The 18,546-nt window shown below is 39.3% G+C and overlaps 1 protein-coding gene across 2 annotated transcripts in view; it reads right to left on the bottom strand.

Moving 5' to 3' along the window:
• Positions 1 to 18,546, bottom strand: part of nkain2 (sodium/potassium transporting ATPase interacting 2) — a 500,783-nt gene that overhangs the window by 31,333 nt on the left and 450,904 nt on the right. For both annotated transcript variants that reach the window (XR_009640984.1, XM_060821200.1), the window contains exon 5: positions 10,831 to 10,891. Coding sequence is in view for 1 of the 2 variants with exons in the window: in XM_060821200.1 (XP_060677183.1) it covers positions 10,831 to 10,891 (61 nt within the window). In the remaining variant the exon portion in view is untranslated. The remainder of the gene's footprint in view (positions 1 to 10,830; positions 10,892 to 18,546) is intronic.

The raw sequence follows: 18,546 nt of genomic DNA, 5'->3' as shown, positions 1-18,546 counted from the left end.
CTCCTGCCTGTGGTGACAAGGAACTTAAAATCAGCTGGGTGCCATAGAGACATGATGCATAGTTAATGAGGTGAGTTTAGAAAAATAGCATGAGAAATCTCACTGGTGCTCATGGGGGGGGGGGGGGGGGCGGGGAGGAGGGGAGAAACCCTTCATGAAATTCACCAAAATTGCTGATTTCAAGTTAAATTCAGCCTGGTAGTATTTAATCTCAGCATGGATCTATGGGTTTTCACAAAGTGAATAATGGCTGAGTTGACAAGATAGGTATAAAGGCAAAGGGTATTATATGGCATGGATTGGTTGAGATTAAGTGGCATATAGCTTATAAAGGGCGATGGGCTATGTTGAGGGCCATAATTGGTAGCAGAATTTAGGGCCTTATGAGTGGTTGATTACAGTGGCATAGGTTGACATATAGGATATAGAAATTATGGAAGTTGTGTACAAAGGAAGAAAAAGCCTTAAAGAACTATGAAATTTATTATACTGGCATGGAGGGTATGAAGACTATGCAATTGAACACTGGCCATAGGTTAACTTTGAACTGTTAAGTTATGAGAGTGGGTACAGGACACAAGCTGGCATGATTGAACAGGTGGAGAGTATGAGGATTTTAAAAAATTTTATTGTGTTTTTTTGTAAACTTGAACATAGTGCTGGTGCAGTGAGTCAAGCCTTCCATCCTACCCTACTTTACACCTGACAGCCTCAGCGGTCATTCCAAGACCTCAAGCTTGTCACCCGGAATAAATGTTTCAACTTGTGAGTTACAACTTGAGATTGAGATTGCAGTAAATGTTCTGACTAGAATTTTAAATATTTTGCTTCAACAAGGGCCCTGATGTCTGATCAAAGGAAATGCTGGGTGAATTAATATGTTCAATATAAGGATGATTGGTTGGTTGAATGGATTGGCATAAGCAGCACTAAGTTGACATCAGGATTGTAAAGGGCAATTGAATGCATGTGGAGGGGTTTAGATTGGTATGAAGGGACTATGAAGTTGGTTCTGGGGCTTGGATTGGCATGGAGATTCTGAATGTTTATGCAATTGGGTATAAAAGCATGGATTTGCAAAGGAACTGTGAAGGGCCAAGAATAGGTGGAAGGGCATAAGTTGGCATAAAGAGTCTGAGGATGTATAGGATTGGGTATGGGACAGAAAGTGATATGGAGGATATACAGAAGCGGAGTTTGTGTGTTTTGTTTACCGGGCAGGAGGTGGCCTGGATGGGAACTGTGCAGTGGTGGCTTTCGTTTTTGTTTTATTGCTTTCTTCAAGACTTCAATACCAATGTTAGCGCAATGAGGCAGATCTTCCACCTCTGTACCTGGCAGCTTCTTCATTCCTTCTGGATTTGCCAGACCTGGCAGACTCGGAATCACAGAAACAAAATTGTTAGGATGTTACGAAGGCCATTTAGCTCATCGTGGCTGCACCAGGTCTGAGCATTTTGACATGCCACCAAACTTCTGCCTTTCCCCCATAACCCTGCAAACTGTTTATCTTTAAGATGACATGAAATGCCCTCTGGAATGCCTCAACTGAATCTGTCTCCACCACATTTTCCAGATACTGCATTATAAACCTGAACCATTCACTAGAATTTTTTTTTCTTATATTGTATTTATTTCTTTTGCAAAATACTTTAAAAATGACACCCTCTGGCTCTTTATCTTTTTGAAGACTGGGAATAGTATCTCTCTAACTACTTTCTCCAGACCCTTCATGATTTTGCAACATTTATTAAATTTTCCCTCTGCCTTCTCCTTTCCAAGGAAATCTATCTCAACTTCTTCAATTTAATTGAACACACCTGATGTTTCTCATCCCTAGAAGCATTCTTGTAAAGCTTTTCATCACTCTCTCAAAAGCATTCACATCCTTTGTATTCTGTGCTTCTCAGAAGCGTACACAATATTATAGCTTAAGACTAACATATATCCTATACACATTCAGCAAATCCTTTTTGATCTTGAACTCAATACTGTTATTAATGAACCTGTCTTTTTCTAACTGCCCTCTCTACCTATCTTACCATGTTTTATTGACTTGATATACATGTACACCTTAGTACCTCTGCTCCTGAACACCCTTTGGAATAGTATCTTTTTGTTTTATACTGTCTCTCCGTATTCTTTATACTGAAATGTATTACCTCAAAGTTCAGTTTGGCTGGATGGTTGGTTTATGATGCAGAGTGATGACAACCATGTGGGTTCAATACTCTCACTGTTTAAGATTACCACAAAGGCTTATCCTTCTCAACCTGAGCAATGGTGACTCTCATGTTAAATCGCCACCAGTCTTCTCTCTCTCTATGGAGAACTGACATATGAACTGGTAAAACTATGGCGACGACTTTACCTTTACTTCACATTTCACCATGATGAACTCCAACTGCCACGTATTCACCTATCTACCAACATGTCAGAATCATTTGAAGTTCTATACGGGCCTCCTCATGGTTTACAATTCTTCCAAGTTTTATGTTGCTTGCAAACTTTGAAACTGTTCCTTTCACACCAAGATCTAGCTCATTTAATTTTGTACATTTCTGTACTTCATTAATACACATCAGGAAATGCAAAGACCCCAATACTGACCCCTCGGAAACTCACTACAACCATTTCTTGAGTGTGAAAAATAGCCATTAACCATTATCCTCAGCTTCTTAGCTCAGTCAATCTTATATCCATGTTGCTACTGCCCCTTTTATTCTTGATTTATACCTTTTACCACAAGTCTGTTGTTTGGCAGTGTATCGAGCACCTTTTTGAATTTTATGCATATCATGATAAGAACCTTGCCTTTATCAACTCTCTCCCTTACCACTTCAAACCTCTCCAGCAAGTTAGTTAGACACATATATCCCTTTGCAAATCCATACTGACTTTTTCTAATTTAACTTACATTTTTCAGTAGGTTAAATAATGAAAATAATCATTACAATAGCACCCTATTTGAGTATTAAACATGATTAATATAAGAAATTACCAACTGTTCATATATGTGGCTGCTCCTACCTTGCACAAATATAAATATGGCTTATTACTATTTGAATATAATTTAAATTGTAACAGTTTAATTTATACCAATTTATAGTGAGAATGGAAATTGGTATTTGGCAAAAAAACCTCTTAATTATTCCAGATCTGATTCCTTGGCAGGAGAACCGAAAAGTGATCAAAAATTGTGTTTTTATTTGCAAAAATGCAACTGAATTTAAATAAAATTTGATAAAAATAGTACATGAAAAATACAATTGTTTTATTACTGCTTGGTATCTTACAAATAACAATCTTTGTGAAGTTGGCAGTATTTGAATGGCACCTACTCGGTGGACCAGTATAGCTCATAAAAATTAATGCTCTTCAATGAAAGAGTTAAAAGGTGTTTTTTAGTTGTTTTAAAGCCAAGCATGACAAACCCTGCAGGAAATAAAATTAACATGTACAAACCCATCAAAACACCTCTGCCCCATTTAGTTTTTGCGTATGACTACACTCTGGTCTCTTGAGAACACTCTCTGCTGCACTTTCATTATTTATGAAAGCAGCAATCCATAACAAATTTTCCTCCCATGTCAAACTTGTTCTATGTATGAGCTGAGGCTCCCAGTCCAAAATATTGGCAGTTAATTGTATAAAAAAAATGCAAATCTCATGGCCACGTGACTTTTATAATCAGACTTTTAAAAAATCTACCCTTTTTCTCAAAGCTTGCTGGAAATTCTTTCTTTAATCCAAACACAATTTTCATGTGATAATGGATGCAGATGGTGCATTTTGACAGCAACATCTTAATTCATGTTCTTAGAAAATGGTTTATTGAGATATTATATTAACAGAGATTTATCTTTCGATTAATTGTAATTAAATATGTAACACCATCGATAATTTAGAGTATCTCTATGGATGCAGTACATACTTCTGCAGAATAATGCCTGTTACCAGTCTAAAGGTCACAATACAATCTAATGTACAAAGCCAGTTCAAGCTGGAAGGTCTTTAAATATAAAACATACATGAAATAAATTCAAACTGTCTACTACAACTTTGAGGGAACAGGAGCAAAAATTAGCAAAAATACCATTAAACAATTAGTGTGAAGAAACAGTAGGTGAATTGGAACTGCCCACAAAACTTCAGCCCCAATCTGCTTCACTTTAGTAAAGCTCTCAGGGTAAATATGTTCTGAAATTCCCACGCTGTCTATTCTGGTTTATTTTCACTCCTCCAAGAGCATTTTATACACATCATTCATGCCAATGTTCAGTAGTGATAGAATCATGTAGCGACCGGGAGTGGGGAGTTGTAGTTTAGTGTGGTGTGCATGAGAGAAATTCAAAATCTGAATGAAGAAACTCAAGTTGTTCCAAAACTGAATAGGACTGAGATTCTACACTGTACTTTCTTGGGAATGGTGAGTGAAGAAAGTATTTCCAATTTTAATTAAGTTAAATGTCAATTTAATTTATTTTTTGGGGTACTGCTCATGGGGTACTGCAATTATTTGGATAACTGGAATTGTGTCAGATTGGCTGGGAAACCTGGCCATTTCATCATGAGACATTGTAAAAGGCTCCAAACCTTTTCATGAGAGGGCTTCATTATTCTGTCAGAGGACGGATGTTTTCTGACATTAATAGGTGGATTGGGAATGGAAGGAGAGATCTCCAGCAGATCTAGCCACAGCAACAAGATGTAGCAGATTGAATTTTGTGCCAAAGCTCAAAGCTTTGCAGTGGTCACAGCAAAGCCCTAAGGCAGTATTTTACTAAAGACCTCTAATTAACAGCTGGGACTTCTGTAAAATTGAACATGGCAACGTTCCTCCTATACTTCCAGCTTAAACAGATAACCTTGGTATCCACACCCATAGTAGTGACCATTGCTGGAGCTGCAGCATGATGAAAAGGGCACCTCAATGCCAAGACACCCTTGAGGACACCTAATTTCATTTGAGAAGCAGGCCCAGTGATCAGGATAGGGGTGAGGGAAGGACCTATTTTTGTGGTCGAAACTTAGCTGCAGTGGTGACTTGCTGTCAAAGCAAAGCCCCACTTGTGGGCCACTGAGTGACAATTCCCTCCCTAGAATGGACTGGGAGGCTACCACAGTGAATAATCTTTGCACATTATGATGTGCCATCTCAATGTAGGAAAAGTGCCTGCTGGATTAATAAGTGGCCTTTAAATGGCTCCTTAAATGGCTAAGAAGTTCAGTTAGTCAGAAACTGTGCTTTTGAGATTGCTACAACGAGCAGTATGCCACAACAGAGGGAAGGAATTGGATTGCCATCCATCCCACACCCTCGCATTCGCAAATCTCCTGCTCCTCCCAGTCTGACTTTAAAGGTCCAGAAGAAAATCAGACCAGTATCTCTCATAGGGAGGATGTCAGGTTTTCATTGCTAAACTATGATGTCGAGGATTAGCACCTCCTGAGGAAGGACTCAATGTTTCTCAGACATAACCCCAGAGATTTTAATATAGAAAATGAGTGCCTGGACTAACCTCTTGCTTCCCTTCACAAAATTTCAGATTTGAAATTTGCAAAGACGTAAATAGCATCAGAGATCCAGTTCTATCAGTTTGGTCCCCAATTCTGGCACCTAGTATTTCTGAAGAAGGGCTTATGCCCGAAACGTCTATTCTCTTGTTCCTTTGATGCTGCCTAACCTGCTGCGCTTTTCCAGCAACACATTTTTAAGCTCTGATCTCCAGCATCTGCAGTCCTCACTTTCACCTAGAATTTAGCCATGGTTAGTGAATGGGGGTGGGTTATAGTTTGTACATCTGTGGTTCAAGGAGGTAGCTGAACGTGAGAAATTCAATTCTTTCAAACAGATCAAGTTTTCATTAGTGCCATTTTGAAAACATGACTTGTGGGATTTACATTATTTAAGAGAAGGATTCTATGGAGAGGTAAGATCCCCTTGTAGAGAGGTCCAGAGATGTTTTTAGGAGAGGGTAAGATGTCTTATGGGAGTGGTAATGTACTCTTTGGTGGAGGACAAATCCTGGGATTATCAAAAGTAGGAGTTAAAAATGTGGATAAAAGTGAGTAAGCTCATTGGAATAGTTAAACTATCAAAGCATTTAAATCCCGTTGAAACTGTCAAACTCACTTGAACTGTTGAACTGTAAGGCATTTAAATCTGCTGGCTCTTACAACTAAAAAAAATCTGCAGTTTTAAAAAAAAACGCTGGCTACTTCACTCTGCTGAGTCATAGAGTCAGGAAACAGTCCCTTCGGTCCAGCTTGTCCACTTTGAACATACATACCAATATGAACTATAAGTCAGTCTGCTATAATACAACAGTTGCATTGTTCTGCAACTCAGCGCTATAGGAAACTGCACTGTGTAAGATCGCGATAGAAAATTGCTGTTTTCGTTTAGTTCGCGTTATCCAAACAGCATCCACAATTCAGTAATCGTGTTATAGCCAATTTGTGTTCACAAAACATGCATTATACTAGAATGACCTTTTGCCAGCATTTGGTTCATATCCCTCTAAACACTTCCTATTTATATACTCACCCAAATGCCTTTTAAATGTTTTAATTGTTTCCCCGCCCCCCCCCCCCACCCCCAACCACTTCTCTGGCAGTTCACTCCATATACACACCACCCTCTGTGTGAAAAAATTACCCTCAGTTCCTTTTTAAGTCTTTCCCCTCTCACCTTAAACCTATGTTCTCTAGTTTTGGACTCCTCCAACCTAGGAAAAAGACCTTAGTTATTCACCCTATCAATGCTTCTCATGACTTAATGAACCTTTATAAGGTCATCCCTGAGCTTCTGATGCTCCAGAGAAGAAAGCCCCAACTATTCAGCCTCTCCTTCTATCTCAAACGCTCCAGTCCAGGCAATATTTGTTTCTGGAACCCCTAAAATTTAACAACGTCCTTCCTTTAGAAGGATGACCAGAATTGGATGTGGTATTCTGAAAGGAGTCTCACTAATGACTCATACAGCTGCAATATGACCTCCCAACTTTTATTGTCAATGTTCTGAACAGTGAGGGCACACATCCCAAACACTTTCTTCACTACCCTGCCTACCTTCAATTTCACTTTCAAGGAACTATGTATCTGGACTCTTAGGTCTCTTTGTTCGGCAACACTCCCCAGGGCCCTACGACTTACTGTGTAAGTCCTGCCCTGACTTATCTTACCAAAATGCAAGACCTCACATTTATTTAAATTAAAGTCACGATTTGGAGATGCCGGTGTTGGACTGGGGTGTAAAGTTAAAAATCACACAACACTAGGTTAATGTCCAACAGGTGTATTTGGAAGCACTAGCTTTTGGGGCGCTGTTCCTTCATCAGGTGGTTGTGGAGTATAAGATCGTAAGACACAGAATTTATAGCAAAAGTTTACAGTGTGATGTAACTGAAAATATATAGAAAAAGACTTGGATTATTTGTTAAGTCTCTCTTTTAGAATGAACACATTGGTTTCAGTTCTTTCATATGTAAATTGCAGAACGTTTAAAAGTTTCATTCTCAAATGAACTTTAACAATTGGTGTCATGTCGGCCCAGATAATGCATTGAGGGTGTGAGCTGCCCTGCGTGAGACTCTCTGTGCCACAATGGTCAGACTGATTCTAATCTAAAAAATAGATTTACAAAATATAGAACTAAACTCCATTTGCCATTCCTTGGGCCATTTGGCCATCGTACATAAGGTCCAATTGTACTCTGAGGTAATGTCCTTCACTGACCACTACACCACATATTCTGGTTTCACCTGCAAGCTTACTAACCATGCCTCTGTATTCACATCAAATCTTTTATATTAATGATGAAAAGCAGTGGACCCAGCACTGAGTCTTGTGGCACACTGCTGGCCATAGGCTTCCTGTCTGAAAAGCAACCCCCTACTACCACTCTCTGTCTCCTAAGTTCAAGCCAATTTTGTATCCAATTGGGCTAGCTCCCCTAGATCCCATGTGATCTAAACTTATTAACCAGTCTACCATGGAACCTTGTTCAGCTTTGCTGAAGTCCATATAGACAACATCTATTGCTCTGCTTTCATCAATCTTCTTTGTCACCTTTTCAAAACTCAGTCAACTTAGTGAGACATAATTCCCACACACAAAGTCATGTTGACTATCCCTAATCAGTCCTTACATTTCCAAATGCATGTAAATGCCATCCTTCAGAATCATATCATAGATATTGACTTGAGATATTCGTTCAGGATCGCACCAATCTTCTGTGGTTCCACACATAGATGCCCTCATTGATCTTTAAGGGGTACTATTCTCTCCTTTACTCTTTTGCCTTTAATATATTTGTACGAGTTCTTTGGATTCTCTTTAACCCTATTTGCCAAAACTATCTCTTATCCTCTTTTTGTCCTCCCGATTTTCCTCTTAGGTATTCTCCTACTGCCCTTACACTCTTTCAGGGATTCACTGAATTACAGCTGTCTATACCTGATATTTGTCTCCTTTCTCTTGACCAGACCAGACACAAACTGAATGGTCCCTTTCTATGTTATCTTCTGATTTCACAACCTATCATTAGCACATTGTCAACAGCCTATCAAACCTGATTGATTGACAGTTCCAAGTGGTTACACAGTCATCAACTTATACAGCACAGAACAGGATCTTTGGCCCATCAGGTCTGTGCCAAGCTATCTACATTAATCCCACTTTCCAGCACTTGGCCCATAACCTGGGATGCTATTACATTTCAAGTATGCTTCCACATAATTTATTAAGGCATGTGAGGCTATGAATACAAATACTTGTTTTCATGAAGGATTAAACAGTTGAAGGAATTTAAATGTAATGAGTAGGCTTTTATCAATAAAAGCATTTTGTTTTAAAAATAATTGCAGAACATCAATTTACATAATCTCAGCATGAGTTTTCAGATTTGGTCATGGTGGAAACTAGGCAAGTTGGCATGGGGGGAGAAAGATAAAGGGTTATGAATGGGGAGAATGGGTTTGCATTAGTTGGCACTAAGTTGTTATTAGGGTTACAAATGGCTTTTGAGGTGAGTGTAATGACATAGGTTGATATGGAGAGAATAAGAAGCCATGGAGTTTGGATAGAAAGGAATTATTTGTTATGGAGGGTGTGAGTGTCTATGGGAATGTATGGAGCATGAGGTGGCATTGGTTAGCATGGATAGGGCTTGGGGAATTGTTCAAAGGATTGAGAAGGTTGATAGTTAAAAAGCAGTGTTTTTGTATTATTATCTTCTCCACAAGACACAAAGCATCAATGCCAGTCTTTCATACACAGCCTGCCTTGCTACTCAACAGCTTCTGCACTGTTTCCAGAGGCAACAGTCCAGATTATGACACTTGGAATGAAAATGTGATCATCTGGGTCCTTTCTCCTAAGTTAGAAAATTTCGGAACTCTGTGCTCCTAACTGAGGAGTCAGGATTCAGGCTTGTCATTCATGTGCAATTCTGCAGCAAATTTGAAAGAATATTTTAAAGCTGATCAGTGGTATCCACCTCACGTCCAGGGCGTTGCTCCAATATCACAAGAAATTTAGATTTCTTACATGTTTAGCAAAAGTTGGGATTGTTAATGGATATTATTATGTCCACCTCCATAATATCACTAAAATTCATCTGAGTCTCAACTCGTCTGATCCTGAAACCCTCATTCTTGGCTTTGTTTTGTATACTTGACTAATCTAGTGTATTCTTGACTGGCCTCCCACATACTACCTTTCCAAAGCTCTGCTGTTCATGTTCAATTCACACCAAGTCCTACTTACCCATCACCCCTTTGTTCGCTGACATTAGTATCTAATCAAGAAACGTTTTGAATTTAAGATTCTCATCCTTATTTTCAAATTCCTCCATAACCTTAACCCTTCTTCTCTTTATAATTTCCTCCAGCCATGCAACCTTCTGAAATATTTGTGTTCTTTTAATTCTGGTTTTTTGAACATTCTTAGATACACCACAATTTCAGTTGTTCAGATTCCAATCTCTGGAATTCCCTCCTAACACCTCTGCACCCCACTTCTCTCCTTTAAAACACACTTTAAAACCTACTTCTTTGAGCACCATTTTGATCATTGGCCCTTATAACTTCTTATGTACTTTTCCATCATATTTTGTTTTATTCATGTCATGCTTTGTTTTATGATGCTGCTTGAAGAGCCTTGACACATTAAAAGCATTATACTAACATCAATTGTGTTCTCACTGAGTTGCACATTCTATTTGCACATCACTTTTCTGATCACTCCACCAAAATATGAAAAATGATTCTGACTCCAAACAATTATCAAAATACATTTGTTCACATAAATGGTATAAAATTATACTTTGAAGCAATGATTGGTTTGTAATGCCAGAAAGTGATAAATTAATTATGGCAGGTTTTAATAGACAGCCATGTATCAAGTTCAACATAAAATACTTGAGATTAGTGTATCATTGCATTCTTGCAAAAAGTCCAGTATTTGAGCATTTTTATTAGAAATGTTTGGGTTTAAATTCAGATTGTTAGAAATATTATTTTATTGTTTTGTTAGTACGTGTTTGACTGCAGAAACATATTTCAACTAACCAAAAGTATGAACATTTCTATGTATAGTAAAAGCTAGCTGCGGGACAACTTAAAATATTTCAGCTCAACTGTTGCAATACTACTTAATTTGATCAGGCTATTAACATTCTAGTACTATTTATGCTGGGATAAATAACTTGAAATTTGTCCTCATCTCTTAACTCAGTGCAAATTATACCGGAATTTTCATAAATAGCATAAATGCACAAAGGTAGACTTGGTTATTTTCTTCATCTTTACTATCTTGAGTACTTACAGCTGTCTTCTTCTTCAGCAACAATTTTGATCACGTAACAGGCATAAACAAATCCAAGAAGCTAGAAAAGAAACAATAAATTCAGAACCGACAAAAGTGATAGCTAAAACAAAATGAAGAAAATAATTAAGTAGTTACAAAATAGAAGCCAGAAGATCTAAAGTTCAAACTTCATCTCAGGCAGTGATTTCCTTGCCCACTTGCGAAAGTGGTTATCCTAGTTATTCAGCATATTGCCCCAAATAAATGCTTTGTTTAATTAGAAACCAAAAGAGAAAATGCTGGGAAATCTCAACAGGTCTAGCAGCATCGGTAAGGAGAGAAAAGAGCTGACGTTTCGAGTTTAATTGACCCTTTGTTTCAGATTCCAGCAGTAATTTGCTTTTATCCTTTGTTTAATTAGAATTTGGCAAAAAATCTTTTCTTTAATAATATATTCGACCGGAGTAAAAATAACACCCACAACTGCATATATGCAAATTATACAAAAGCCTCTTTGCTTATGGCACTTGTAACCTCAATAGAGGCACCAGCAAACTCAGTTTCCTCCCTGAGAAGGTGCATTTTGTTTCAGTAAGAGCTCACTATAGCACTACTTGCACCATACTCAAGAAACTTTAAACTCATCATATGAGGATTCACAAATGAGAAGCTACATTCTATAATTGTCCAATGGTGCAGTTTTCAAAAGCTATCCAGGCTGATATGTTCTCTTTGTTCTACACCCTCCATTTATTTGTTGCTGTCCCTGAATAGATCATATGCAAATTAATATGCCCAGCGAATGTTAATACAGTTCACCATTGGTGGATTACTCATCGATATCTTATAATAAAGAAATCAATCCTCATTTAAAGATCTTCTGTACCTAGGAGCGGACAAAAATGTACCACAAACATGGCAGTTCAATCCTTTATATGTTCATTTCAATGCATCAACTTCTCTTTCATAATGTGGATCTGAAGGTTTTAAATAGACTGTTTCCTCATTGGGTGATAAATCTAAAATGAGTAAATTACAATCTAATTGTATCAGTCTTTTAAGATATGTGCAAATAAATGGATCATTAATTTAATCTTCCTAAGCATTTTCCAAGGCTCCACTATACACACCTAAGGAGCTGACTATCACTAGAAGCACAGACATCTCTGCAGTGTGTTCACCTTACTTATAAGTTATTTTTCATTAAACAGAAGTCCTAATAATAGACCTAAATTAATCAAACATTGTAGGCATCAGCAAATAACAAATCAAAATTGGAAGTGACATAAATCATCAAAATGTTCAGACATCATTTATTAGTCTAAATTTTCCCATATGGATGCTTTGTAGACTTAAATGTTCTGAAATAAGTTTGAGACAGTTTTAAGTCAAAGTGCATTTAAATGTAAATTTACAAGGTCAGCTTATCGATACTGCTTCAGTTGCAGATATGGATCTGAGGAGAAAACATTCTATTCGTAAAAACATAAGAATATGCATGTGACAAGTAGACAGGAGTATTAGAGTAGCATGACAAAAATTTAAAAACCTATGGAAAGGCTCAAAAAGCATGGAAATTAATTAAAAGTTTTTATGAAGGTGAAAGAAAGAAAGAGGTGATAGAAAAAGTTGGCAAAAAGAGAACCAAGGCACAAGTTTGCAGAGAAGTGATTGTGTAGACTTCTGCTTCATCACTACTAAAGACCAGCTCAGATTCTTTTACCTACAGGAACAGATGGTTCTGCTGAGGATGTGGCACTGACTGACAACAGCACATGAGATGTTGACAGGTGAGATGTTTACCTGTTACACTGATTGGTGCTCCATTCTATATATATGAGAGTATGGGTTAGGAAATGATTAGGAAATGGTTTTGCTGAAATTCAGCTAAATAGATGCACAGTAAGATCTTTATATATTTTTCAATTATATATATCCAATTTTTAAACACAGATATTGTTTAGCTTTTCAGCCATTTTCTTTTGTTTTTCCCAGTAGCAAATAGTGTCAGAATGAACTTTCAGAGAGGCAGGAGGGATAGAAAAGCTGATGGGTTAGCACAAGTAATGAGAGATGAAATGAGGACATTTGTGAGAGATGATCTAGGCTCAGACGATGTAGCGTCCATTTAAGCAGAAGTGAAAACAACAAGGGAAAGGGCCATTTGGTAGAAAACAGCAAGTCGGGATAATGCCTTCTTTTTCAGGTTGGCAACCCGAGTGCAGGGACCATAACTATACACAATATATATTAATGACTTAGGAGAAGGAAGTGAATTTACTGTAACCAAATTCGCAGACAATACAGAAATAGGTGGAAAGGCAGTTTGTGAGAGGGATACAAAACAGTTTGCAGGGAGGTATTGATAGATTAAGTAAGTGGGCAAAATGAAGTATGAAGTGGGAAAATGTGAAGTTCTCCATTTTTGAAGGGTGAACAAAATATTATTTGTGCTATAACACAAAGGGACTTGGGGTACTTGTGAATGAAGCACAGAGAGCTAATACACAGGTGCAGCAGGTAATCAGAAAGGGTAATGAAATATTGGCCCTTATTTCAAGGGTGTTGGAGTACAAGTGTAGGGAAGTCTTACTACAACTTTACAAGGTGCTGGTGAGACCACATCTGAAGTACTGTGAACAGTTCAGGGAATGTTCACTTGGATGATTCCCAATATGGAGGGGGAATGTTTTATGAGCAAGGGATAAACAAGTTGGGACTCTATTAACTGGAATTTAGGGGAATGAGATGTGATCTCATTGAAACGCATAGGAGTTTTAGGGGGCTTGATCGGGTAAATGCTGAGAGGATGCTCCACCTTACAGGAGAGTCTAGAACCAGAGGATGTAGTCTCAGAATGAAGGAACATCAATTCAAGACTGAGATAAGGAGGAATTTCTTTGCTGAGAGGGTCGTGAGTCTTTGGAACTCCTTGCCACAAAAAGCTGTGGGAAGACCCCTTGTGTATATTGAAGATGAGATAAATAGATTCTTGATCAGTAGGGTCATGGGTAAAATGCAGAAAAATGGATGTGATAAATGTTTGATTAGTCATGATCCAACTGAGTGGTGGAGAAGGCTCAAGGTGCTGAACCACCAACTCCTATTCCTATTTCTTATTAGATTACTTGCAGTGTGGAAACAGGCCCTTCAGCCCAACAAGTCCACACCGACTTGCCGAAGCGCGCCCACCCAATCCCATTCCCCTACATTTACCCTTGCACCTAACACTATGGGCAAGTTAGCATGACCAATTCACCTAACCTGCACATTTTTGGAATGTGGGAGGAAACTGGAGCACCCGGAGGAAACCCACGCAGACACGGGGAGAATGTGCAAACTCCACACATTCAGTCGCCTGAGGCAGGAATTGAACCCAGGTCTCTGGCGCTGTGAGGCAGCAGTGCTAACCACTGTGCCACCGTGCCGCCCATAAATGGTCTTATGGTTGAATGAGTTTTCTCAGATGAATATTTCTTCTTTCATGCTTTTTGGAGGAATAACAGTAGAACAAATAGAGGGGTAACAAGCTGACCAGAATATGCCAAATGGATTCAGTGCACCAGAATCTACAGGCAAACCTGAATGAACCTTTATCAGAGAAGCAGTATCTCCAGAGACTCCAGTTTTGAAGGAATATTGTGCCTGTGATTGGCTACCAAGCACATTTTCCTTCTTAGCCTCATATTTATGGAACGTTTCTAGCCACCATGGAGGGAAACACCAATATAAACAGATTATCTATTCATAGATGTCTAAGATAATCACTTCATTGTTCAGTGAATCAGTTAATTGTTTTTCCCCAAAGACAACTGTCAGCAGTAAGGGAAAACCTTTCCATTTTTAGGTGGTAGGATTCCCAAAAGTTCATAATATGAAAGAATCCTTCATTAGAGGGGGAGCGATCTAAAGGATTCTGAGACCAGGGTCCAGAATCTAAATAAAGGAAACTTCAATGGTATTTAGACCCTAGCTATTCACTAATATAAAAAATGATTTAGATGCAGGAACTAAATGTAACATCTCCAATTTACAGATGACTGAAAACTGGATGAGCTGGTGAGCACTGAGGGAGATACTTTGGACAAGTTGAGTGAGTGTGCAAATACAAGGCACGATGAAGTATAAAGTGGATAAATGTCCCTTTGGTAGCAAAAGCAGAAAGGCAATTATTATTTGAATGATGATGGTTAGGGAAAGGGAATGTGCAAAGACATCTTCATGTCCTTGTACATTAGCTTCTAAGTAGGCAATGAAGGAGGCAAATCATAGCAAGATGATTTGAGTATAGGTGTAGGGGTGTCTTGCTGCAATTATACAGGGCTTTCATGAGGCCAGTTTTGATGAATCATGTGCAGTTTAGGTCTCCTTAACTGAGGAAGGATGTTGGCTATGGAGGGAGTACAACAAAGATGTACAAAACTGATTCCTGGGATGGCAGGATTGATGTATGAAGAGAGACTGGATTATTAGGACAATATTTACTGAAGCTTAGAAGAATGAAGGGCATCTCATAGAAACCCATTAAATGCTAACAGGACCAGATAAGGTAACTGCACAATGATGTTCCTAATTGTTCCTGATGGAGGGTAACAGTGTTAATGGACCTAGCAGGGATGTTGTGATGAAGCCATAAGTCGATAAAGGCTTGGAGATGCGAATAGTGAACTGGTACTGCCAGGTAACCATTCAGACTTTCACACAAGTGCCTAGGTTGTTTAATTTTGGAGCAGGAGAATTGTAACTTATGTAGAAATGAGGCGGGTTGGGCTCTTAACCAGCTAGAAATGCATAAAAATGTGGTCACTGCTCATTAGTGAGGTTCTGAACTCATCATTTAACTCTTCTGGAGAATTAGCAATATCTTTCTTGACAAGGTTCTGAGTTTTTTTTTGGCTGTATTTTCCAAGCTTTCTCACCATTGTTCACTCCACTCAAAGATGCAGAAAATTCCTCCCATATATCTGACTCCTGACACAAATCAACCTCCAACCCACCTTCTTCTAGTATTAAGTGGAACAAACAGCTAATGTTAAGCCTAGGATGCATGTTGACAATTTAAATAATATAAACAAAAATATAATGAAATTGGCAGTCTCATACTGTTTCATAATTTAAATTTAACTTTGGCTAGTTGTGTATCTAAAGTATTTGGAATTTTGTCAGGTAAAGAACATTAATTTGTTTAGTGATTCATGGGCTGTTGGCATCACTGCCTGAACCAGCACTTATTGCCTATCTCTAAATGTTCTGGGAAAGATAGTGGTGAGTTGCCTTCTTAACGCATTGCTGTTTTTTGGATTAAGAGATTGCTGGAGTGCTGTGTGATGTGTGATTTATATACATTATTTTAATTTGTTTAATGTTTGAATTCTAAACTAGTGGTGAGTAGGTTTGGGTCTATTGTGTCTGAAGGATTTAATAATTAACTTACCAGTCCTTCTGAATCCATGATTTTTAAATCAGTATGTGTCAGCAGGTAACAGGATGTCCTCCTTGAGTGATAATGTGAAATTGTTCATATTTTGACAGTTTTCTTACTTCTTTTTCCCTCTAGCTACCTTCCAAAGAATGCCCTTCCTTGGCTTTCAATTCCCGCCCATTATTGTTCAGCCTCGAATTTGTGCCGGCCTCTTCTTTGTGGCCCAAATCTGTCCTGGTGCTGAACATACAATTCCATATCTTCATCATCTCCAAATCCTGTTACTTCTACCTCTTTAATATCTTCTACCTTCACCACAACCTCAGTTCATCTGCTTGTGAAATCCTCATCTATATTATTTCTAGATTTGACTATCCTTGGATACTGGATTTAGGATCTGGCTGGCCTATATCCTCCAATCCCAATAAACTTCAGTTCATTCGTAAATCTGTTGCAATTACCCTAGCCTGTTATCAAGTACTACTTAACTATCAATTCTTATCTACAGTGGAGCCTGTCAAGTAAATCCCCAAATTAAAACAGAAAGTAATCTTGTATTCAAATCTCTTCATGGCTTTGTTCTATCTTTGTCTTTACTCACATATTCAGATGGGATGCATGCAACCTCAATAATTTTTCCTTTGAATCCTCTCACTTCCTCCAGACCAAAGGGGTAGCCATGGGCATCTGCATGGGTCCCAGCTATGCTTGTCTCTTTGTTGGTACATGGAGCAGTCCACCTTCCGCAGCTACACCGGCACTATTCTCCACCTTTTCCTCTGCTACATTGATGACTCAACTGGCACCACCTCATGCTCCCACATGGAACAGTTGAACAGTTCATCAATTTCACCAACACGTTCCACCCCAACTTTAAGTTCCCCTGGATCATCTTGGAATTCTTCCTCCCCTTCCTGGGTCTCTCCATCTCCATCAATGGAGACTGACTCAACATGGACATCTTCTACAAACCCACCGACTCCCACAGCAACCTGGACAACACCTCCCTACACCCTGCTTCCTGTAAAAACACTATCCCTTACTCCCAACTTCTCTGTATCCACTGTATCTGCTCCCAGGAGGACCAGTTCCACCATAGAACACACCAGGTGGCCTCCTTCTTCAACGATTGCAATTTCCCCTCACACATGGTTGATGATGCCCTCCAGGGGATCTCATCCACTTACTGCAACTCTGCCCTCGAACCCTACCCCTCCCAACCACAACAAAGACAGAACCCCCCTGGTCCTCGCCTTCCACCCCACCAACCTTCAGATACATTGTATCATTCTCTGCCATTTCCATCACTTACAAATGGACCGCACCACCAGAGATAGATTTCCCTTCCCATCCCCATCTGCATTCCATAATGACCATTCCCTCCGCAACTTTCTTGTCAGAACTATGCCCTCCACCAAACCACCCTCCCCTCCCAACACCTTCCCTGGCCACCACAAGAATTGCAAAACCTGCACCCACACCTCCCCCATCACCTCTGTCCAAGGCCCCAAAGAAGCCTTCCACATCCATCATAGGTTTACATGCAGCTCCACATATGTCATTTACTGTATCAGTCACATTGGAGAGACAGGGCACCTATTTGTAGAATGCTTCAGAGAACATCTCCGGGACACACATACAAAACAACCCCACTGCCCTTTGGCCGAACACATTACCTCCCTCTCCCACTCCACCAGGCACATGCAGACCCTAGGCCTCCTCCATCCCCACTCCCTAACCACCAGATGCCTGGAGGAAGAATGTCTCATCTTCCACCTTGGAATCCTCCATCCACAGGGGATTAATATGGACTTCACCAGTTTCCTCATTTCTGTTCGCTCCACCTTATCCCAGATGTGATCTTCTAACTCGGCACTGCCCTCATGACCTGTGCTACCTGTCCATCTTCCTTCCCACCTATTCATTGCACCCTCCTCTCCAACCTACCACCATTGCCACCACCTTCATCTACCTATCGCATTCTCAGCTACCTTCCTCCCACCCCACCTCCCTCCCACTTATCTCTGTACCCTCTTGTAACACAAGCCTTATTCCTGATGAAGGGCTTATGCCCGAAATGTCGATACCCCTGCTCCTTGGATGCTGCCTGACCTGCTGTGCTTTTCCAGCAACACACTCTCGACTCTGCATGCTTTTTTGGCATTCTGTTTGATTTAGAATTCATCAAATTCATTTCATGGTTTGTATACCGGCTGGGACCAATAAGCAACAAAGTAAGCTATGAGATAACAGCATTCTAAACATACAATTGCAACTTATACTTTTCTATTATTTTTAACTTATTTTCTCTC

The sequence above is a fragment of the Hemiscyllium ocellatum genome, chromosome 3 (genome assembly GCF_020745735.1).
Source record: "Hemiscyllium ocellatum isolate sHemOce1 chromosome 3, sHemOce1.pat.X.cur, whole genome shotgun sequence".
Taxonomy (NCBI): Eukaryota; Metazoa; Chordata; class Chondrichthyes; order Orectolobiformes; family Hemiscylliidae; genus Hemiscyllium; species Hemiscyllium ocellatum.
The sequence above is the reverse complement of the archived record's forward strand: the minus strand, read 5'-3'. Positions and strand labels throughout refer to the sequence as shown.